Source organism: Aedes albopictus, chromosome 1, assembly GCF_035046485.1.
Source record: "Aedes albopictus strain Foshan chromosome 1, AalbF5, whole genome shotgun sequence".
NCBI classification, from domain to species: Eukaryota; Metazoa; Arthropoda; class Insecta; order Diptera; family Culicidae; genus Aedes; species Aedes albopictus.
The window spans coordinates 333,816,934-333,840,772 of NC_085136.1; the positions used below are offsets into that span (position 1 = coordinate 333,816,934).

The 23,839-nt window shown below is 39.8% G+C and overlaps 1 protein-coding gene across 1 annotated transcript; it reads left to right on the forward strand.

The window, feature by feature from the left end:
• Positions 1-4,584: 4,584 nt before the first annotated feature.
• LOC109432069 (WD repeat-containing protein 37) lies at positions 4,585-22,810 on the forward strand. The gene is made up of 3 exons (XM_019708370.3): positions 4,585-5,373; positions 21,379-22,240; positions 22,302-22,810. Exons 1-3 carry the CDS (start codon positions 5,025-5,027, stop codon positions 22,678-22,680), a joined length of 1,590 nt encoding a protein of 529 aa, XP_019563915.3. The 5' UTR covers positions 4,585-5,024; the 3' UTR covers positions 22,681-22,810.
• The last annotated feature ends 1,029 nt before the right edge of the window (positions 22,811-23,839 follow it).

A 23,839-nucleotide genomic window follows, 5' to 3' on the forward strand; every position in this document is an offset into this window, starting at 1 on the left:
ATGAAAAATAGCCGAACACTATCGCCACCTCTATAACGGTTCGCGTTTGTTTGCTAGCTCGATCCCAAACCCCCGTGTGTTCATATAGGAAGAGGTGCGCGTCTGCGCTGATTTGACAAAAGGGTTCGCTCGCTTTGCTGGTCGATCGCTAAATTGAGGGGGGCAGTTTTGAAACACCACTGTCACGTCGGTTCGTCGGTGATACAAATACAATTAGTTTAATGGGGTCAATTGAACCGATATTAAAATAAACATGCAATAATATTTGTTGTTATGTAAACAGATTTCGCCTTTGAAAAACCAAAGAATTCATATTTCTCGGTAACATTTTTCTCCACACTCAGGAAAATTGCCTCATACTTAATGGAAAATATCCATGTGCCAAACCACATCCAAAGTATATGCAACCAATACCCGATTACGCAGGAAAATTAGCGCATGAATAGTATGTGCTCTAAATTGTATGAGTCGCTGCTGTATAGTGCCTCATCAAAAGTATGAGTCGCACCAATGGAAAACATTTGTTTACCCCCATTGCAAAAATCCATGTCCCGGACACATAGAAGGAATGAAGATTTTTTTTTCCCAGTGCAGCATTTACAGATACTAATGGCCACATGAATTGTGAACGATTTATGGTATGGATCATACGACCTGAGGTCTGACTTGTGATATTTGGCAGTTATTTGAAAAGATTGAAGATAGATCTTATCAACAGCTGCCAAGCAATACATACCAGACAGACCAAGAGACAGACATCAGAGTGTTTGATTCTTATCCTAAAAATGTGCATATCATTCTGGCGGCCGTTAGTGCTCGTAAATGCTGGATATAAATGTTAGCGGGAAATATAAATTCTATGGATTTCCAAAAGCGAAAACTGCTTACAAATAACAACAAATATTATTGTATTTTTATTGTAACAACGATTCATTTGACGCCATTCAATTAATTGTATTTGTATTGTAAAAACAATGAAAAAACATTAAGATATTTTGTTTTCTTTTGAAAATTGAAAAGATACATAACGACCACCATTTTTTATTGTAAAAGTGCCATTTACCTAGGGGCAGGACAGATCTAACGAGAGCAAATCTGTGTTCGAGGTGTTGCTCAGAATTCCTCACAGTTCCTCAGAATTTCTCCCATTTATGCCAAAGTGTGATCTGGCACCAATGTCAAACTGCAAAGTGTTGCATGTGCTGAATGCTGATTGCAGTTTTGGGGATGTCTTTCGACAAATTTCGTCGATCATTGGTAAAAAGAGTTACTCAGAAATTCTCAGAGTTGCTCTCGTTTGCACAGTGTCTTGCCCCTAGCCATTTACCCATTCGCCGAATGGTATAGAACAATAGGGGTGATGGTGAGTGTGCCGTGTAAATTACAATACCAAGGGGTTGGTCGCTCAGCACATCTACTTTTGTCTTCAATGTGCCGATAGTGTGCCGAACTGTGCCGGTTGTGCCGAAGCTGTGCCCAATTGTGCCCATTTTTGTGCCGAACTCGTTTAGCGTGCAAGAACTGTCAAAGTATAATTTTGTTGATATCTGGCAACCATGTCAATTTTAAGTGTTGTTTCATGCGGCGATCTGTTCGTAAACAAAACAACATCGGGTGCGACGAAGGTATTTTAAATTAGCTACAAAATTACCGAAATCTAATCATGAAAATTTCTGAGTGATTCATTGGAAGTGTTATGAATAAATGAAGTATTTTTCCGTTCCAGCAGACAGTGAAGAATTTGTCGTTCTTCGGAGCAGCACCGCTCGTAGCCATGGTCATCAATCCGGAAGGAAATTGATCTGCGTTCGACGAGAGTAAACTAGAGACGAAGGCTACGGGCAAGCTCCGGATCAACGGCATAATGCGGATGAGCACTCGTCTATGATTGGCCTGCTGGTGCTAGGATGCAAATTGATGATGTCCACCGATCAGGTATCTTATCGATGATTGACGCGGCGGCTGACGAAGTGGGCCTCGAAGTAGCAGCTTCCACCCGAGCTTCCACCCAAACTTCCACCAACCGAAGTAGCAGCTTCCACCGACGTCGAGAGAACTGTGTTCCTGCTCATTATGCTGCACAAATCTCCTGCAGCTTTAGGAATAGTTGGATTACTTCCTTTCTTCTACAAGAAGAAATTGAACAACAATGAATACGGTAGGACGTGCTGCTATTCTAGCTCCACCTCGCTTGCTGATATTCTTAGAAATTAGCAGAAGGCATCGCGAGGCTGTTCTCAGCAGGATCGTTCCTGGACGTGGCAACATTCCACATTTTGCCGGAACTGATGCTCAATACCTAGCACGGAGGCAACCGAACCAACAGATACAGCGATTTCAATCTTACTTACTGGCGCCATGCTGCCGTTGTTTTTGACACATTTTGACCTCCACCAGAAAACGGCTAAAGAACCCAATAATTGCTCAGTTAGTAAACCCGGCCTTGTTTTGTAGAAGGGAAATCAATTTAATCAGCTAATGCTCAGAAAAACGAAAAGCAACTAGAGCAAACGCAAGACAGATCAATGTCCCCAGTTTAATGCAATAAGGGCCAATTTCTTCACCTCGGCTTAACCGGTAAGCCAGGCTTACCCATACAGTTAAACCTGGCTTAACGCTTAAGCCAGGGTGAAGAAATCGCCCCTAAGTGAAAAAAAAAAACAATTCTTTAGCGCTTTAATAAACCATTTTGTATTAATTTGTCAAACGAGTTTGCTTTTGTGTTCTAAATCCATTTGTGTTAGCCAGGGCTATTGGATGTGTGTAATACATACAGTAGTCTATGGCCGATTTTTGTGTATGTTGAGGTTTAGGCTTGGGTTTAGGGATTCCAACCGGAATCACAGTGTAGAAGTTTCCCAAAAGAATATACCCTTCGCTGTACATTGACTAGGTACAATGGTGAGTGAACAAGGTTTCGATTTGCCTGTGGGTAAAACATATTTTTCATTTTATCATATATTAACGCAACAATATAATCACGATTTGAATCTTCGACAGTTTATGAGTTAATTGAAAACTTTAAATGAACGTGAGTTGGGCATCTTCATCAGAACTGTTATATGCGTTCTATGCGAATGAATTTTAACTGCTAGAGCTGAAATTCTTGGAGATGCCACGTAGAGTGTTGCTCTTAAATTATTCATATCCAAGCCTGAGCGTTACCAAACTTACTTGCAACTAACTATCTGCTAAAGATGCCCAGGAAATAGTGATTTTTTTCAAAACTGATATACTGCCAAAGACTTGAGTGAAGATACTGTTGCGCTTCAAAAACAAAATTAATGATATCTCAAGAGAATTCTAAGTTCTTGAAGTCAATCCAACATTCTATTTACTTTTTACTCTAGCTGCAGCAGTCGCAGTGACAGAAAGCTACAGTGCTCCCATTTCATTTAATTCACGCATTGATCCGAATAAGCATGTGTTAGAGTGTGCCGGCAAGTGTGCCGAAATGTGCCGACGAGTGTGCCGAAGTGTGCCCGGGCACATTGTGCCGAGTGACCAACCCCTTGTACAATACGTTTAATGGTGAATATTTTTTGAAAAAATTGTTTTGTAACAATAAAATTTATCGTATTTTTATGATACTTTTCATTAGGGTTTCCAAAATAGCATTGTGGGCCATGGACTAAACTAACAGAAATAGTGGTATTCACGTTCAAATGTGTGCGTGTCTCTTTTGTAGATGTAGTTGTGAAACTTGGGGGAAAATATATGCACTCTTACCCCGGTTGTTAGTTTTATCATTATTTAGCCGTTTTACCCAAATCAATTGGGTAATATTTGCATATGCAATCTGAATAGCCTTTGAATTAGCGTGCATTTTTGTGTATGGAAAAATTCACGCTAGTGTTCGTGAGTAGAAATGTCACTTATCTCTATGCCAGACACCTCCTAGAATCTTGTATGGAATGTTTAAAAAATAGCTTACATATTCTGGAATATTCTAGGGGCAGGACCTAGGGGCAGAACAGATCTAACGAGAGCAAATCTGTGTTCGAGGTGTTATTCAGAATTCCTCACAGTTCCTCAGAATTTCTCCCATTTATACCAGTGTGATCTGGCACCAATGTCAAACTGCAAAGTGTTGCGTGTGCTGAATGAAAATTGCAGTTTTGGGGATGTCTTTCAATAAAATTTCGTCGATCATCGACAAAAAGAGTTATTGTCAGATTTCTTGAAACGTAAACACCGCGCGGTCGTTGAAATGTTTCAAAAAGGGGCTTTGCACAAAAGTTCACGCGGTCTATCGTTTTCGAAAGGAACAGCCGCACCGTAGGAAACGCCGCAATGTTATTTCCCATAAGGATGAAGTAAACTGGGAGTGAAAACCGCGGCTGTACCTTTCAGAAGCGATAGACCGCGTGCACTTTTATGCAAATCCCTCAATACTCAGAAATTCTCAGAGTTGCTCTCGTTTGCACAGTGTCTTGCCCCTAGGTTTCAGCCCCATGTACACGTCGCAGCTGTGTCAGCCTGTCGCGTAATTCATGAACGACCCAAAGTGCAAACGAAAAACGCGAAGAACAAAGCAAAGCAACAAAAACAACCAGCCGTCAGCACAAAACGTCGTCGTCACGAAGCGAAGTGCAAAAGAGACGAGTCGAAAGAACGCAGAAAAAAAGATCTTCGCAACATCTCGACGAGATCATAAAAACGATTTCGACATTCCAAAACAGTGATTTTTCGTGGCTAAACCAATCGGAAGAAACTTTTTGTGGTGCAAGTGGCTGTTAAATCTTGTCGACGACATTGTTCAGTGGGCGGTGGAATCGAGCGAGAAGAAAAAAAGATGTTGGCCGACTGGATTAAGTAATTTTTTTCCGCCCCTGGCTGAAGTGGAAGAAGAGTGGAATATTACCTACCCCAGTAGTGGCTGCTGCTTGATAGACTTGCCACCAGCTTGTGGAGGACACCGACATTAGAGCTTGCATAATAAGCATCAGTGCACGAGTGTCAACACACAGCGCCATCAGTAGTGGAAGAAGTGCAAGTGCGTGTGCTAGCAGTCAAGGACGACGATGCCACTGGACAGCAGCGTAGTGGGTGGTGGGGGAGGTTCCGACAGAGGGAAGCAGATTTCCTCGTCGTCGGGGGCATGTGTGTGCGGTGGGGTGGGACCGGGTCCGGTCGGTTCGGCTACGAGTGTCACCGGAGCTTCGGTGGGCGTAGGCGTTGTTGGTGCTGGTTCCGGTGGGAAGCAATTGTCGGCAAAGAAATCTCTTAAGCTGTCCAGTCTGGCGGATGATATGATTGGACCGCCTTCGGCCACTGGAAGCCACCAGGAGGAATCGTTCCGGGTGCGGTTGCACCATCTGTTTGCTCAGATCGAGAGGGAGTTCGACTTGCTGCATGCGGAGAACTTGAGCTGTAAGTATTTTGATTTTACGGGGGAATCGCAGGGCTGGTAGCGGAACATTATGCAATTGTAATTGCACTTTTATTAGTTTCCAAGAAAGTATAGCATGTTGCAGACTGGAAGCTGTGACTTCCTAGAAGATTGTTATATACAATTTTGTTTTATAACGTAAGACTGGTAGTTATTGCAATTTTCAAAGATTTTTGGAAATTAATAAAAAAAAAACCCAGATTAATCCACCTAGTGGTGATAGTGCCTTTCTCGAAGAATATGTAGTCATGATCTTTACGTCGACAGCTGATGCTCGGAACACTTATACGCTTAATACGATTCATGTACGATTCATGACCTCCTTATGAACCCAAAATGTACACATTAATTTTAGATGCATCAAATTACAATTTTCCCATAACACATTGATCCATCCTACTTTATATTAACACCGCAGGAATTTAAAATTGTGTGATTTAATTAGATTACTTTGGTCACGATTTTGTTCTCTTGCATATGTAAACTGCTCATTATTTCACTTTTAAACTTACCCAACGTTTACCAGGCTATAAAAAAGCCACGATTTGATTTATCGCTAACATTGGTTTTGATCACGCGGAGGACCTGGGATCGAATCCCACTCCCGACAAACTCACAAAAAGTGAGTTCTTCCTTCGGAAGGGAAGTAAAGCGTGGGTCCCGAGATGAACTAGCCTAGGGCTAAAAATCCGGACACCCAAAACCGGTTCCGGACACTACCGATAGTTTCTAATGAGGGTGTTATAGGTTCGTGAGTGCAAACCTTCATTTTCTTGCACCGCGTATCGGCGGCGTTGTCCTTTTATTTCATACGTACAGTTGATCAAGACTGTGTTCGTGGTGCAAAACGTGATACCAACGGGCGCTAGCTCCAGTGGCTCCAGTGTGCAAAAAAAGATCTAAGAGAAAATTCAATTTTATTTGGCATTTTTTCAAAGATAATTTAAAGAAAGCGAATAAAAAAACACTCCTTCCGAACTTATTTGCTCTAGAAAACAAAGTTATTTAACTAAACCAATACATTCAAGAATCTTTTTGGTAGGAAATTTATTAATCTTTCGAATGAGGGTTAAAAAGCTGCGGCAAGTTTGACCATTTTCAAGTTATAGCCAGTTTAAGGCAAGCAAGGTCAAAAACATGTAAAGTTCAATTACTAAAAAAAGTCACGCATTGCTGTGTCGCATGGGTAGATTTGGTTCAATTTAATATTTGGCCGTTTTCGGAGGGATACTCGGAACTGGTTCCGGCACTACCGGCAGTTCATAATGTGGTCTTAGCCTACTTCCTGGATAACCAGTCATCAGGTTCTCGGAAAAGCCGTTATTTGTTGTATCGCATGCATGGGATTGGTTCTCTTTTATATAAGGCCATTTCCGGTGCAACACGGTTCCGGAACAAGGCTGGTTCAGGTATTGCCTGAGACTATTTTCTTGCTAACCGTTCATCGGGTTATCAAAAAAGCCGCTGTTTGATGTGTCGCTTGCATGGGTTTGGTTCACTATTATATTTGGACACTTCCGGTGAGACATCCGGAACCGGTTCTGGAACCCTACCGGTTCAGATATGGTCGGAGACTAGTTGCTTGCCATCCTTTCATTAGGTTATCAAAAAAGCGGCGCTCTGATGTGTCATATGCATGGGTTTGGTTCACTTTTATATTTGGCCACTTCCGTCGGGACCCCCGGAACCGGTTCCGGGACACTACCGGTTCAGATATGGTCTGAAACTGTTTTCTTGCTAACCGTGCATCAGGTTATCGAAAATGCCGCTGTTTGATGTGTCGCATGCATGGGTTTGGTTCTCTTTTATATTTGGCCACTTCCGTCGGGACATCCGGAACCGGTTCCGGAACAGTACCGGTGGTCTGGTACTATTTTCCTGCTAATCGTTCATCAGGTTACCGAAAATGCCGCTGTTTGACGTGTCGCATGAATGGGTTATGGTAAATTTTATATTTGGCCTCTTCCGGCGGGACACCCGGAACCGGTTCCGGAACACTACCGGTTCAGATATGGTCTGAGACTATTTTCCTGCTAACCATTCATCAGATAATCGAATATGCCGTGGTTTGATGGGTCGCATGCATGGGTTTGTTGCATTTTCATGTCTGACCCCTTCCAGGGGTACCGGTTCGGAACACCTAAATGGCCATAACTCCGGAACGGCTGGACCGATCCGAACCATTTTCAATAGAAAACAATGGGACCAGATTCCGCGTCGAATGAACCATCGGTCATTAAAATCGGTTGAGGTTTACTGGCAAAAAGTGACGTGAGTTTATTTTTGTACACACACATACACACACACATACACACACACACATACACACACACAAACATCACCTCAATTCGTCGAGCTGAGTCGATTGGTATATATGGCTCGACCATCCGGGCCTTCTATCAAAAAGTCAATTTTGGAGTGAACATATAGCCTTTCCAGTACACTTGGTGTACGAGAAAGGCAAAAATGAACGTTATTTGTCAAGATATGTACTTAAATAATTTCTATCAATTTGTAATAACTTGTGATGTCTGCTTCCTTGACCTAATGAAAAGTTTGTAACTATAGGCTAACGTTAAACTGAATAAATACAAATACAAATACCAAATACAAATGATACCTGTTTGCCAACTGTCTAAAAACTTTTCATAAAATGAACAATGGAAGAGATTTTTTCTCGGTGATTTCCATTTTTAATAGTTATTTATGTGACGAGTTGCAAAAAGTTGATTTTTTCAGTACGAGTCGTACATTTATCCAACGAGGCTTGCCGAGTTGGATAAATACGAAGAGTGCTGAAAAAATCGAGTTTTGCAACGAGTTCCATACAAAATTTTATGCAATGATTTTTTTCATAATACAAACCATTTGAGTTGCATAATGTTCATAATGCAACTCAAATGAGTTGCATTATGAACATTATACAACTATTTTTCATTATGCAACTCATTTCAGTTGCATAATGAACCAGTTCGGAAAAATTGGCCATTATGATACCGAAATGAGTTATATAAAATGTAAAACCTTACTTGTCATTTCTTAATGATAGTACAAAAAGCTTTTCCTTGAATATTCTAAAAGAACATGTTATGCAGCCAAACTAAGGGTATGCAAATTCTTAGCCATCTTGGCTATATAGAGACAGAGTCGCATGCACACAGTTGATCGTCATTGATAATGTTTAGGGGTTTAAATTAAGTGCAACCAATGTGCAATTTTAACGTTCAATCCAAATTTGAACCTTAACTGACAATAGCTAATTGTTGAAATTCCGAATAAAGTTATAAATGTTTTTTAAAACGTATAAAATCGCGAGTTGCGTTTTGGGGGTGGGGCATAATGAGCACCCTAGGTGGGCCAGGATGATCAATACCAGTTTTGTACACAATCAAATGCTGTTTGACTATTCTTGTCAATGATAAAGCATACCGGCAATAATGAATGAGAATTTGAAGCGATTACGGGGTTTAATTTGTAGGGAACTGAGGGGCTCCAAGGAGTCTTCTATTGAGGAATTTTCAAACGGTGATAATATACAGATACTGAAATTCTCAAGCTAATAAATTGAAAGTTACAGACAAAACCTTACTAGGGTCTTGTACCATTTGGGCAGGTGTACCTATTTTGGGCACTTGCCGCTATAACTAAGTCAATTTCAAACCGATTGACTTGAATTTTTGTATAGAGTTAGGCACGTACAGCATCTAACTCTGTACAAAAATTCAAATCAATCGGTTTGAAGTTGACATAGTTATAGCTGCAAGTGCCCAAAATAGGTACACCTGCCCAAATGGTACAAGACCCTATATGCATCAAAATAGAGAAAACCAAAATTAAAATTTGTTTGTTGAAGATGTTTACCATTTTCATTATTTTTTCACCAGTTGCTCATTTTGCCCCACCCTACTACCAAACCTTTGAAGCATATTTTTTCAACAAAATAATTAAACAAATAGTTGAAAAGTGTTACAAATACATTTCATTGGCCTAAGGAATATCAAAAAATCGATAGATGCCCACTAAGTTGTGATTTCGATTCCCAAAACCTAATTTTAGGTCACCTGATTCTTATAATATTTTCCCAGTACATGACTACTTTACGTATTTTGATTAATTTTCCAAGGTAAACGGATTTTTGACTAATGTTTTGTCATTAACTCATTGGATTTTAGATAATTTGGCTACAATCAAGCAATTGGTTTTGTTAATTTGAAGATTTACAGTGAAAATACAAGGTGCTCATTATGCCCCGCCTACCCCTAAATCGGTGCTAATCAATGCCATATGGCGACCGTGATTCGTCTTTTAATTATTGGGCGTTCCATGGATGCTTATTCGTTATCTAATGTGGGGTTTACTTCAAAGGAGTTCAATGTTCTGGAAAGGATCAATGCATATAGATTTCATTTGAGGCATAAAATATCACTTTCCCAGGTAATCAAGCTGCTCAAGCCGTAATGCATTCATACATACGGTGTATATAAAGCAAGCATTATTGTGTATGTACAATTAAAGTTAAATTAAAGTGGGAAAGGGCCCCAAAAAGGGGCCCTTCCCCACTTTACTTCAACTTTAATAAATTGTACATACACAGTAATGCTTACTTTATATACACTGTATTTATGCATGCATTACGGCTTGAACAGCGTGGTTGCTTGGGTTGGTTTCTCACAAACCGAATTCCCAACATCATGTATCAAGACGGTTTGCGACCAGATCCAGCGAAGTACTTTTCCGCAGATGCCAGCTCCCAAGAGCGTGTCACAGTTTCGTTCATACCTTGGAACCATCAATTATTAAGAACGTAAAGTTGGAATGGACGGATAGCTGCCACCAATCGTTACATCCAAACAGTCGAACCCTCGAACATCCAAACTTCTGAATTCTTTTGGTCACGATTCGGCCAAACGGCATTCGGTCAAATGGCTGGACACCCATAAGGTGCTATTCGGTCGGAAATTCATCTTGCAAATGGATCACAAACCGCTACTCAAGGTCTTTGGAAACAAGAAAGGCATTCCCGCCAACCGTCTTCAACGTTGGACTCTAACACTGATGCTGTACAACTTCGACATCCAATTAGTGGAAACTGAGGAGTTCGGACATGCTGACCTGTTTCCAAGATGCCATGAACGAGTGGATGAGGAATATGTCATTGCTTCTATACAAATGGAAGCCGATATTCAAGCTGTTATCAGTGGTTCCACATCAAGTTTACATGAGGCGTCAGAAATAAACGCTGTTGAAAGCTCGAAAGATTCTGCTCTGAATTAATACTGCTTCACATTAACGAAGGTTGGCCCGTACATTCCACGGAGATCGGTGACCCAACCTAGCTGCCCAGCAGTTTTTCACTCGCCGGAACAGTCTTCAGATCATTCAAGGATGATGTATCATGATAGATGATCGAGTTGTTATTCCAGTTTGTTTTCGGAAACGCATTCTTCAGCAGCTACATGGAGCTGTCAAGTAACCTCACAAAACGGATTTGGAATCGTAGCCTGTTTTATTAAAGCCGTGGAAAAGAGTGCACATGGATTATGCTGGCCCGATTGACGATTGCAACTAGGTACTTTCTGGTACTCGACACATTCTTAAAATGGCCAGCATCATCATTGAGAGAAAGGTTTATCCGCTCTCATACCAACCAATTGAAAAACCCGTAACGTGGGTAGATCACCTTGGAATGGTGCGTTACGGTGAAAGATCTACCATTTCAAGTTTTGATCTTGCTATTTTCCAGCCTGGTTTATTTAAATGCAGGAACATTCCAGGATCAAGATTTGGTGTACTTTTTTACACTATTTATTTATTTATTTATTTATTTTATTCTATTTATTTTTCATTGCTAATATACTATTTGTTTCAGAGGGATGGAGGTAAATTTAAACTATATATAAATAACAATTTACAAAAATATAACAGTGGAGAACGTATCACAATTTAATACTTTTTTCTATTTCAGATTTACAAGCAGGCAATCAGCGATCAAAACGGCGAAGTATCTCTTTCTTTAGAAAGGTCAAGATTACCGTACGATACAGTGACAAGTAGACCACGTTTTCCGCGTCGATTTATTCGTGCCGAGTTCCATAATTTCGATATCTTTTTCGAACATTTACGATAATGTATTTCTGTTCATCACACCTTCAACTTATATTACGCGTTGCGAACATTCGCGGATAATAAATATGTACAACGGTTTTATTATCCCCAATCTTATTAACACGGGAACGCGAAAAAAAGTAATACAAGAACATAGATAAAACTAAAAAGCAACGATTCTAGTTGTTTAGTTGTCCAGTTTACTCGTAAAGCTACGGCGCGGGTTTTGGTTTTTCAGCATTGGCAGTAACACTAAACGGAGTTGCATACAGTTTATTTTCTGACTGAGAAACGATAAGCTTAAAACGTGCGTTATTACGAGTGGATCCGACATAAGCGTGGTTTATGTCGGTATACAATTAAATTTAATACACAAACATACAATAAAATTATTGTATTCTTCCGACAGCCGGCTGGCGGAAGACTAAACCATATCAAGGGTTGCATAGCTCACATCATTTACCAATGTGAATCCAGATCTATGGAACTTTCTATCCCTTCCCTTCCTTTGTAACAAACTTCCTTCCTGTGACAACCGTGGGGATGCGGAGGTACACACGGTCTCTAGTAGCAACGGATGCCACACCAACATTCCTTCCCTTCCCCGATGACCGTAAGGACGTGGCCGGCGCCGTTACTGACAATATAAAGTTTTGAACCTTCAAAATTGCACATTGAGGATGGAAAGCTACACCCAGGCCCCATCCATTTGGTTCCCTGTGCAATGTTGACTGTTCTGGTCAGTAACGGAGTAGCAACTACGAATTGTACGGTCATCTCATGCTCATGCTCATGCTCTCATACCAACCAATTGAAAGGCCGTCATCTGAAAACTTTTTTTCGAAGATGTCGATGCAAGTCACCAACTATTATTGACCATGTTGCTTGGAAAATTCAATATTTCTATTCCATATCAGATCAGAAGAACTGTCACCTGAAGAAATCCTTCCTTCGATTATTGAAGAAGATGTTCCTGCAGGCAATATTAAAGATTATGAACCTTAACCCTCCAACAATCCGATACGAAACCTAACGCTTGGGGGCTGTCCATTTATTACGTAAGGCAATTTTTCCGATTTTTCGACACCCCCACCCCCCCTTGTAAGATTTTTTGTATGAAACTTTTTTTGTATGGCGCGTAAGATTTTCCAAACCTTTCTCTCCCCATAAACCCTTATGTAATTAATGGACAGCCCCTTGCTTCGTGGATTTCGCCAGATGACTTTTTTCTGAAGGGGAAGGTTTTTAGAAGAATGTTCCTGAAACCTTGTTCTTTTTTACAGTCATTACTGTTTCAATCTCGGAAGTAAATTGACATAAACTGATGTGTCGCATGTTCCAAAACAGCAAACTGAGAAAAACGCGTTTAAAGTCCAGCCTTCTTCCTTTTCTGCAAACAAAAAGTGCCGTTGCGGAGATCACTATATCTTAAAAACTAGTTGATCAATTTGAAAACTTTTTTTTTATAAATAAATGCATAGTTGACTTTAAAAAATACTTTGTTTAATGTTTTCACACCTAAAACAACAAATTTTTCGTTCAACATTCTCATCGCGAAAAGCAGGCTTAAAGCAATCCGTTCAGTAGAGGAGATCGGGGCGTAATGGACACTCAGGGCAAAATGGACACCCCTAATTTTGCCGAAACCATATAAGGTATGCGCAGGGTGCACAGCAAAATCTAGCCAAAGAAAATCAAGCAGTAATAATGCATTCTAACTTATTCCCAAACCAAAAGCAATTCTTCATCAAAAAGCATTAATTTACTTTAAATCAACATCAAGGCATTGTTGATTTGACTATACCACAGACAATTGTCTGTGACTATACTATATCCGGCGTCTCGAGCTTTGCGCTTGAGTGCTTGTGTAAAGTTTCTCACAGTATGGTAAGTGGGGGCAGGATGGGTCACCTAAGAAATGGATCCCTATAACTTTCTGAATATAAATCGCATTTCTCTGTATTCTACCACGACTCTCAGATACACTAGTCAGCTATGATATAAGAGTATAAAAAGGTTATAAAGTTTGAAACCTGCGTCTTGACAAACAATTTTCAAAATTTGACCCATCTTGCCCCACCTCATTTTAACGGGGGCAAGATGGGTCAGCTATAAGAAAACTCGATTTTCCTCCAACAAAAAATACTATATCTTCTAGTTTTTCTCTATACATCTAAGCTTCATAGACGTACAGATTACATGAAGAAAGTGTTGAAACATATCGGTAGATTATTCTCAGAACTAGAAGATTTTTGTTCGGGTAGCCATAAACGGACTTTGAAAACCTATATTTTTTGAAGGAAAATTCAAAAAAAATATGTTCTCAAATTTTCAGTGCTCTCATCGCTTCGATAATGTAGGTCACAGAATAGCCTTTCCATGAAAAATAAAACATTTTCAAAAACTATGCAAACATACCGAAAAATTAGGGTGACCCATCTTGCCCCGTCTACACAATACACGTAGTTATATGGAATGTATAGCATAAGGAGTATAACGAAAAAATATTTAATTTTTTTTCTGTGCGAGGAACGTATAGAATTTTCAAAACAATATACCACTTTTTTGTGTATCCCCGTCGTTCATCTGGGAAAATTATTGAAAAATTCAAAACTTATATTGTGCGATTGAAAACGGTACTGACCCATCTTGCCCCCTGACCCATCTTGCCCCCACATACCATACCTTTTATCGCTTGCCAAGAAGTTTCTACCACCTTTTCGTCAAAATCAAGATTATTTTGTGATAAAAGATCTCTTGAATTTTTTTAGGTTCAATTCATGGTTGCTCAATATCTTTCAATTGGTGTGAGATATTACGTTTTTTTGGAAAAATGCGGTACAATTTTCTGCATACAAACGCAAGGAGTCTCCTCCTTAAGCAAGACAAAAAAATTAACCCAAATCAATACACAATTGTAATTGTAATTGCAATTTATTAATTATACGTGGGCCTGTTAGTTATACTTTTAGCACAGACAAACAGACGTAACACTTCGAACATTTTTCGATTCAAATCATAGTCACGGCAACATGTTCGCCCAATGCTAAAAGGACTGAGTTTGGCCGACCATCAACTAGGTGGCGGTAGTGGGCAAACGTCAAATTCGAACAAAAACGATGCGAGCGCCACGGTTGGACAGTTGGCCAACTATCAAATTTTGAAAAAGACCGTTAAATCGGTGTACGATGTGAATTATCAGAGTGTTACGTCTGTTTGTCTGTGCTTTTGGTCAGGTCAAGGAATATAAACAAAAATAAAGCAACAGTGGAAAAGATATCTGAGCTTCCGAATAAATGGTGCCAGCCAATGATGATTTGTTGTACAAGTATTCTTGAAAGCTCGGTTTTTCAACCACAATTTCATATTGTTGACCAAACTATGTATTTCTTTCCAAACTTCGATTATTTCTTGGTCTTAAATTAATCTGCAACCTTTCCATGTTGTAATTATGTATAGAACGGAATACTTGAAAGCTAACTAAAGTCTGCTGGGGTGTTCGTTTCAGGGGTCCAGAAAAAAAATCATTTTACGAAAAAAAGTGAAGCAAGAATAAAAAGTAGTGCGAAAAACTTTTCTTGATTCGATTTTTATCACAAAAATTCAAATTACTGTCTACTGGCAACATATATGCGATGTGTTGTGATTATACTGCAAAAGTCCAGCTATTTATGAAATTTAAAATTTTGCCTCCAAAACTTATTACTATTTTTGTGCAATTCCTTTAGAAAAATTACCGGAAAAATTTAGAAGTATTTTTGGAATTCTTGAGTCTGATTTTACTAGGCAGCATACGACTCACTTAAATCGGAGAAAACCAAAACAGTTGATTTTGTTTTGTTGGAAATCTAGCAGATTATTTTGAAGAATTTCAGTTCGATTTTTTTAGTTAAGAGATTGGCTTACTGAAATGAGGATGAATCCATTGTGAACTCCTGATTAAATCCATAGATTCTTTGAGAAAATTTTAGTAGAATTTGGAGAGAAATGGATCAAAAAAATTACCCGTGTTTTCCGCTGAAGATTCTTAAGAAATTTAACAAGAAATTCTATTGAAAATTTAGTCACAGAAATTTTTTCGGGAACCTGTCATGTATTCTCTTAAAAATTGTTTCAGCATTTTCTATTAGAATTTAATTTTTGATTTTAGAGTTTTGTGAACCTCCCTCAGCACTCGCACCTCGCGCTACAATAAGTTTTTGTTAAGTGTTCATTCTATATGGTGATCGACCAGCAACTTCTGATTGGTGACCCATCTTGCCCCGCCCCACCCTACAGTTATTATAAACCGGAGGGTTGTTACAACAACGCGGATTTTCGCGAATTTGCCTCTAGAATTCAGCCTTCGCGCGGAATTTGTTTTGATGTTCCGACATACAAATTTTGTTGATGAACATGATTTTACTGTGATTTCCATCATAGTTTTGTTGTGTGAGATTGTCTTCTTTTTATCTACATACCAGCAGCGATAGACGAACGTACCTACGTACTTTGTTCTGTGAATCTTACATGTGATAATACTGAAGGTTAAATCACAGACAAACAGACGTAACACTTCGAACATTTTTCGATTCACATCATAGTCACGGCAACATGTTCGCCCAATGCTAAAAGGACTGGGTTTGGCCGACCATCAACTAGGTGGCGGTAGTGGGCAAACGTCAAACTCTAACAAAAACGATGCGAGCGCCAAAGATGGCCAGTTCGCCAACTATCAAATTTTAAAATAGACCGTTAAATCGATGTACGATGGGAATCATCAAAGTGTTACGTCTGTTTGTCTGTGGTTAAATCATTTTTGTGCTTCAAATAACTTTTATTCCCGTTTATATGGATTCTTGAGCCTTTGGATCTTTGGCAATATATTTCGGTGATAATTCAATTTTATCTATAATAACATATAATACAGTATCTGACATAGCATTTAATATCTATTGGATTTACAGGAATGGACTAAGCTTCGAGCTCTATACCGAATACTTCTTAGAAATTCAATAACAAAATCCAGGAAATCATCAAGGGTCTTCTTGAGGGGGCATCCCCGAAATTTCTCCAAAGTTCTCTTCTGATATTATTTCTAACATCTTTGTGAACTTTTATCTTTTTTTAATTTTTTTGGGTTATTGATTTCTTCTTGAAAAATCTCAAGTGATTTGTTTCGTAATGCTTGACATTTTTCTATAAAAATCCTGTGGAAATATCAAAACAAATTACTAAAGAAAATTCTTGAAAGCTTCTGACAAAACTATAAGAATTTTAAGGTGAATTGTCAGGTAAAGCCCTTCTGAATTACTAGAGTCCCTTATAAAATTGGATGAAACTCCACAAAATATTACTTTGGAAAATTCTGCAACAATTTTCTCCAAAATTTCCAATACGGATATGATCATGCGCGTAACTACGAGCCACTACCTAGGAGAATTCCCGTAAGAATGATTTAACGTTGGAATTTTCAGAGTGGCTCATCACATAGTTCTAGAGGCTGTAGCACGCAAATTGCGGCTAATAGTTTTCCCGTCTTCTGCTTCGTTCCCTGGCTCCGAAAACAGACGGCTTAAGCGCCACCTCCGAAGAGGACCGTCTGTCGAGTTATGTTTGCCCGGCAAGAAACCCAACCTCAGGGCGGGTTTGTTTTATAAGAGACCAAATAGCGATTTAGGGACGATACAGAAAACTCAAAAGTACGGCTAATCGAGATATCTCACTTATAGAGGTCGCCTTAAGCGATTCTCAAAACATGGTTGATACTAACCGTCGTTCTACCAACTCACAAAGACACCACTCACGAGTATCATCATTGGAAGAACTCACCAATTCAAATTTCCCTGTTAGCTTCGGACACGTGAGTGGAGAGACTGATTTCCCAGGCAGTCTATCCTGGCGTACAAAAAGATTAACAAAAAACAGGTAGAACGACGCGAACGTGAGAAATCTCGAAGACCAAAAAACTGTTACAGGGAAAGCACTAACATTTCACAAAAATACAGCATGTTTGAAGGTAACGAAAAACTAACGAAACATTTATTCAAAATTTGATAACCTAGGTTTTATTCATGTTCCTTTCCATGCTATTTCATCTTCTTCTACTTCCTAGCTTTCCCTACGTGTGTGCGGTTTAAATTTGTTATTATCCTAATCTGGTTCAATCGACGTTTATCGAAACGATTCTTCTCCGAGCTCGGTTAGTTGTGTGGAGGTTTCAACACATGCGCATGGTTAATAAGTTTTTGTCTACTCACGGTACCCTTTTAGCTGCTGATGAATGCCGCCGGCAAAGAAGAAGCGACGGCGTGGCGGTCGACGGACGGCTTGGTTAAGTAGAATGCTATTCTAGAACGGCAGGAATTTTATTTACATGTATTAGACTTGTGAAGGCGACTTGCATGCAAGTTGTATGCGGTTTTGAAGTGCATGTCATTTCGAATGGTGACATTGAATATCGCAAAACATTTATAGTGAACTTTGGAATTTAGTACATTTGACACTGAAAACATTCATTTGAATGAAAAATAAATTAACACGAATAATAAATTAACATTGAAGAAACATGAAAAATATTTAATTTTATACAATTTATGTACCTTTTATATACATTTTCTATTATATATTGAATAAATCCTAAAATAATATTTACAAAAAAGTGACCATGCTACAAGGCATTTCTAGTAAAAATCCTTAGAACATTTTTTTTTGTTCCTTTGTCAGGCTAAGACCATCAACCTTGAGAGAATTTTAGGAAAATTTGTCGAAGCACCATGTATAAAAGTGCATATCCCTGTGAAAATTAATAGTGAAAACTTTGGACTCAATGTAACACTTAGAACAAATTTCATTAAAAAACATCGTCACAAAAACGTCGCCCAATGCTAAACGTACTGTGTTTGGACGGACCGCCACTAGATGGCGGTAGTGAGCAAACGTCAAACTGGAGCAAAAACGATACCAGCGCCGCGATTTTTAGATCGACCTACTACTGAATATTTGAATAAACCGTTAAAAAGGTGATCGATGGGAAGCAATGATAGTGTGACGTCTGTTTCTCTATGCTTTGAAGAAAAACCCTGGGGCATCTCTGGAGGTATTCGTGGATAAAAAAAACAACTGGAGAAACTCCTGGAAAAATCCTAGAAAAAAGTCCTAAAGAAATTTCAACCCACCAAGAAAATTAAAAAAAAGTAACGATGTCTTTCAGGAATTTTCTCATAGTTTCCTCCAATGATTGCTGTAGGGATTTTTTAGTTGTAGTAACTGCGGAGGAAGGTATTTTCTGTTCTTTACAGACATCTTTCTGGCATTACTTCAGCATATCCTTAAGGCGAATCCATAAGCTACGTAGACTCATTTAATTTTTAGCCATTTCAGAACACCCCCCCCCCCCCCCCCCCTCTCAGACTTTGCCCATACAAAATTTTCGAAACAAGCATGAAGCGAAGGCTCCAACTCCCCTAGAGTCGACATAGGTCATGGATGGGCCCTAAAGTATTCTCCCTGGAGAATACTTATCTAAAGTTTCTTTCTAGAATGTTTCACTAGGATTCTCCAGACATTATTAAAAAAATTCTCAAAGTTAATTCCAAGAATAACCTTCACAACATCCTATTCAAATTCATGCTCATTACACATTTTAACCCTCGAGCGATCGCGCTGTTGTATTTTGTACAACACGTTGAAAAAATCTCGCTTTTTGTACTCATCATTAGCGCGGTGCTGACGCAGGTAGTCAACCGCGCGAGTTACGGAAGGTTAAAAATTATTCGAAAAAGTTTTTATCAGGTCCTGTATTGAAAAACTTCAGAAATTCTTCCCGTTTTGTTCAGGTTTTTTCAAGGGTGTTTTAGAAATACCTTCTAATCTAATCTAATCTAATCTCACACTAACGCAGCCATTACTTGAATGCATCCTGGAAAATGAAGACTTTTCAAGTCTATCATTTTTCTTGTCTAACGGCCAGGCCAACTGCGCAGCATGTACCGCAGAGAAGATTTCAAGGGATAAAACGATTTCAACATAATCAATATTTGAAAACATTTTACACCTTGAAATCGAGGGGAAAGATGGAAGCGTGGACCTCCCGTACCAAACGCTTCCAGATAACGCTATAGATATTTGAACATTTACGCATCTATCAATATGATGATGTGTACGGTGATTTGCTAAAAAAATGATTAATGCGCCGGCTATAATGATAAGTTTTCCTGAAAAGAGAATAAAGGATTAATTAATAAATACTGGATAAGATATAAGTGATACGCTCGTTACAGTTACTATTTTTTAAAAATGGTGTTATTATACAGTAAAATTACCTGAATCCCCCTGAAACAATAGTTATTTATGTAACGAGTTGCAAAAAGTTGATTTTTTCAGCACGAGTCGTACATTTATCCAACGAGGCTTGCCGAGTTGGATAAATACGAAGAGTGCTGAAAAAATCGAGTTTTGCAACGAGTTCCATACAAAATTTTATGCAATGATTTTTTTCATAATGCAACTCATTTGAGTTGCATAATGTTCATAATGCAACTCAAATGAGTTGCATTATGAACATTATACAACTATTTTTCATAATGCAACTCATTGCAGTTGCATAATGAACCGGTTCGAAAAAAGTGGCCATTATAATACCAAAATGAGTTACATAAAATATAAATTATGATACTGAATTGCATAAAAGTTTTATTAGCAGTTAAAAACAAAACATAAAATAAAACGAGAGCATAACGAAAAATACATCAAATTATAATCTGAAATGATACCACTTAAGGCAGGAAAATAGCAAGATTAAAATTTGATGCAGTGTGGTAGATCTTACACCGTAACGCACCGTTCTAAGGTGATCTACCCACGTTACGGGAACAAGGGTGTTTTAGAAATACCTTCATGAATTTAGTAGTTTTTTTTTTAATTTTTCCAATTGTTTCTTTGTAAGAAATTTCTTCACGAATCTTATGGTATATTTTCCTGGATGACGGGTTCTCAAAGATTACTCCAAGAACCCTCTGTAGATTGATACACCGATTTTGCTAAAAAATCTTGAAGAAATATTGTTGAAAAAAAAAACATGAAATAAAGTTTTGGCAAAACGTTTTCAAATTAAATTAATTAATTATCGATTTTTGCGGCTTAACCAGCCGAATGGAAGTTTTACTTTATTCCAAAAGCTAGACTTTACATATACTGGCGTGAGTGAGAAATGGACAAATTGAGGTGAAATTTGCGAAAAAGTTACTCGTCCTCTCGGTGAGACTCGAACTCACGACTCCTACTCCTAGTAGGAGTCGTGAGTTCGAGTCTCACCGAGAGGACGAGTAACTTTTTCGCAAATTTCACCTCAATTTGTCCATTTCTCACTCACGCCAGTATATGTAAAGTCTAGCTTTTGGTTTTCAAATTGCTGAAAGCTTAGAATATTTAACATGAGCTGCGTTAATTTACGAAGCAAAAGTTCAGTTTCCACCCAGTACTCAAATAGTCCATTGAAAGTGCCTTTTCTCCATACACTATTGTAGACTGCTCAAATTTAATTTTTAATATATACGTTGATCGGCGCAGTATCATAACGTCCGAGGCCATTAATATCCCAGGACTTTATGACGCATTTTTTCGAGGCATAAAGTCTGAACATGCAGATACGCCACGAAGTCCAAGGAAAGAAGGCACATAGGATATTATAACACATCCAATCTTTTGGACGTTATTTCACAAAAAAAGTGACTTAACGACCGGGGCAGTATGGCCTCGGACGTTATGATCCGGCATCGCGTGGATGTGGCGCGGATTTTTTTCCTCGTCTCTCGTAACAACCCTGTAAACGCTATTAGTTTAATTGTTGAATTGCGTTAAAAACGTTTAATGTTCTCTTCATTATTTTTTCCCATTTACAGTGCAGGAAAAGCTGGACACCGTTGCCGGAACGCCGCGTGACTCCACGATCGGTGACCGTTTGCTCCCCCTCCAGGACTCGTACGAAGCGGATGGCTCGGTGACCAAGAGCTTCAAATCCAAGCTTGGCAGTGCCGGCAGCAAGGTCAAAGCCAGTCACAAGATCCGGGCGCAAACCAGTCGGATTGTGTCCAGCTTCAAGGCCCAATCGGTGGTTAGTTCGTTGGTGAGGGAGTTCTGCGGCCATAAGGATGGGGTATGGCAGGTCAGCACCAAGGCCGGTCAACCGATCATCGGAACGGCTTCGGCCGACCACAGTGCGTGCATCTGGGGGATCGACACGGGTCGGTGCCTGCTGCAGTATCAGGGCCATAGTGGATCGGTTAACTCGATCAAGTTTCATCAGACTCGCGATTTGGTACTTACCGGAAGTGGGGACGCCACGGCACATATCTGGCAGGCGGCTGTCAACTGGGAGATTCCCTCGAGGAAGGGGCACTCGTCGGAGGAGGAGCTGGACGATGAGGAGGAACCGTACGAGGAGAAGGAGCGGATCGATGTCCTGCGGACACCGATTTGCGAGTTTTCTGGGCCCGGAGGGCATACATCGGTCGTTGTGGCAGCCGATTGGCTTCCTGGAGGGGATCAATTGATAACGGCCAGCTGGGATCGGACCGCTATTCTGTGGGATGTGGAGACGCGGGAACCGCTTCAGCCATTATGTGGTCACGATCACGAACTGACGCATGCTTCGGCTCATCAAAGTCAGCGCTTGGTGGTGACGGCTTCGCGGGACTCGACCTTCCGTTTATGGGATTTCCGGGATCCGATACCGGCCGTGTCGGTGTTCCAGGGACACACAGAGTAAGTTAGATAAATGAAAGTGTGTTTGATTTCTTACTGATCTTCCAATGTTTTCCCACAGGAGCGTAACATCCACCGTATTCACCCGCGACGACAAAGTGGTCTCCGGGTCCGATGACCGTTCGGTCAAGGTGTGGGAGCTGCGCAACATGCGCTCGGCTCTGACCACCATCCGGACGGATTCGGCCGTCAATCGGTTGGCCGTGTCGGCAGGGGGAGTGATTGCCATACCGCACGACAATCGCCACATCCGGTTGTTCGATCTGAATGGGCAGCGGATCGCTCGGTTGCCTCGAACGAGCCGGCAGGGCCACCGCCGGATGGTGTCGTCGGTGGCCTGGACCGAGGACACCAGCTCGTCGGTGTGCAATCTGTTCTCGTGCGGGTTCGACCGCCGGGTGCTCGGTTGGGCCGTCTGCTTACCACCGAAGGACAACTGAATTCTCGCGGGGAGAGGTAATCCTAATTCCTTGAAGCTTTAGGAAGGGGCACGGTAAATTGAAAGCGCAGATATGTAAGCTTTATATATATGTGTGTGTGAATGTATTATAGTAGACGTTCGAAATGAGACTCGTTGTTATTTCGTATTATATATGTTAGGGACTATTTTTCGATTAATCATATTCTTTGCTCGGTTGTTTGTTCTTGTCGGTGCGTATTACGGATAGCGAAGCACGTCTCTTTTGTCTTTTAGGGGGTAAGGAAGTTTTCCCAAACTAGAATATTCATCAGGATGGTGAATCAAAGGTATTCGGGGAATATTGACTGTTGTTAGATTGGGTTTTCTCTAGTTTCTAGTAGAATCGGTTTCAGAACCATAAGTTATGGGTTTAGACAAATACACGAAATGAGGATAACCAACCATAATACCGTCAGTGTACTAGTAGCCGCTCATGACCCAATAGCCGCTCATTGTTGTAAAAATCAAGTTTACACGCATAAATACACTCTTTTTGGCGCGGATATTCTTGGACAATGTGAATTAGCTGAGAGCACAGCCATTTTATGCAATATTTACCGAAACACATAAATTTTATGAACAAAACAATGAAAATTTTTGAGCGGCTATTGGGCCCAAAAAAGCTGTAGTTAATTTTATGTGTTCCAATAACCGCTCACGCAATAAAGTGCGTGAAAATCGTAAAATCTGCCAGTTTTAGTACACCGTGTATTTAATCACTGTTATATGCTTACACTAAACAGGAAAAACTAATTGTTAAAACATAGAATTGCAAAAAGAATACAATTTTTCGGAAAAGTCTACTTAAAAGGTGACAAAAATTTGTTCGTTAGCGGAATTAGGACCACTTTGGTCTCACACCAACTGTAATAAAATCATATGTTTATAAAAAGTTCTACTTTAGTCTTGATTTGTATCTGATTGTGCTTAGATTGAACTAACATAAAATGCAAAAATATTTCAAATCGGCTTAACAATCATTCAATAGATGATGTTTTTCTACGAAACTGGCCTTAGATGAGCGGAATCTGGTACCCTGATGGTAATTTCCAGATGCAAGAAGATGACTGATTTTTGTTTATTTTACGACTTCTGATTACATATATAGCAGAATAGAACACATTATCCTCAAGTTACGG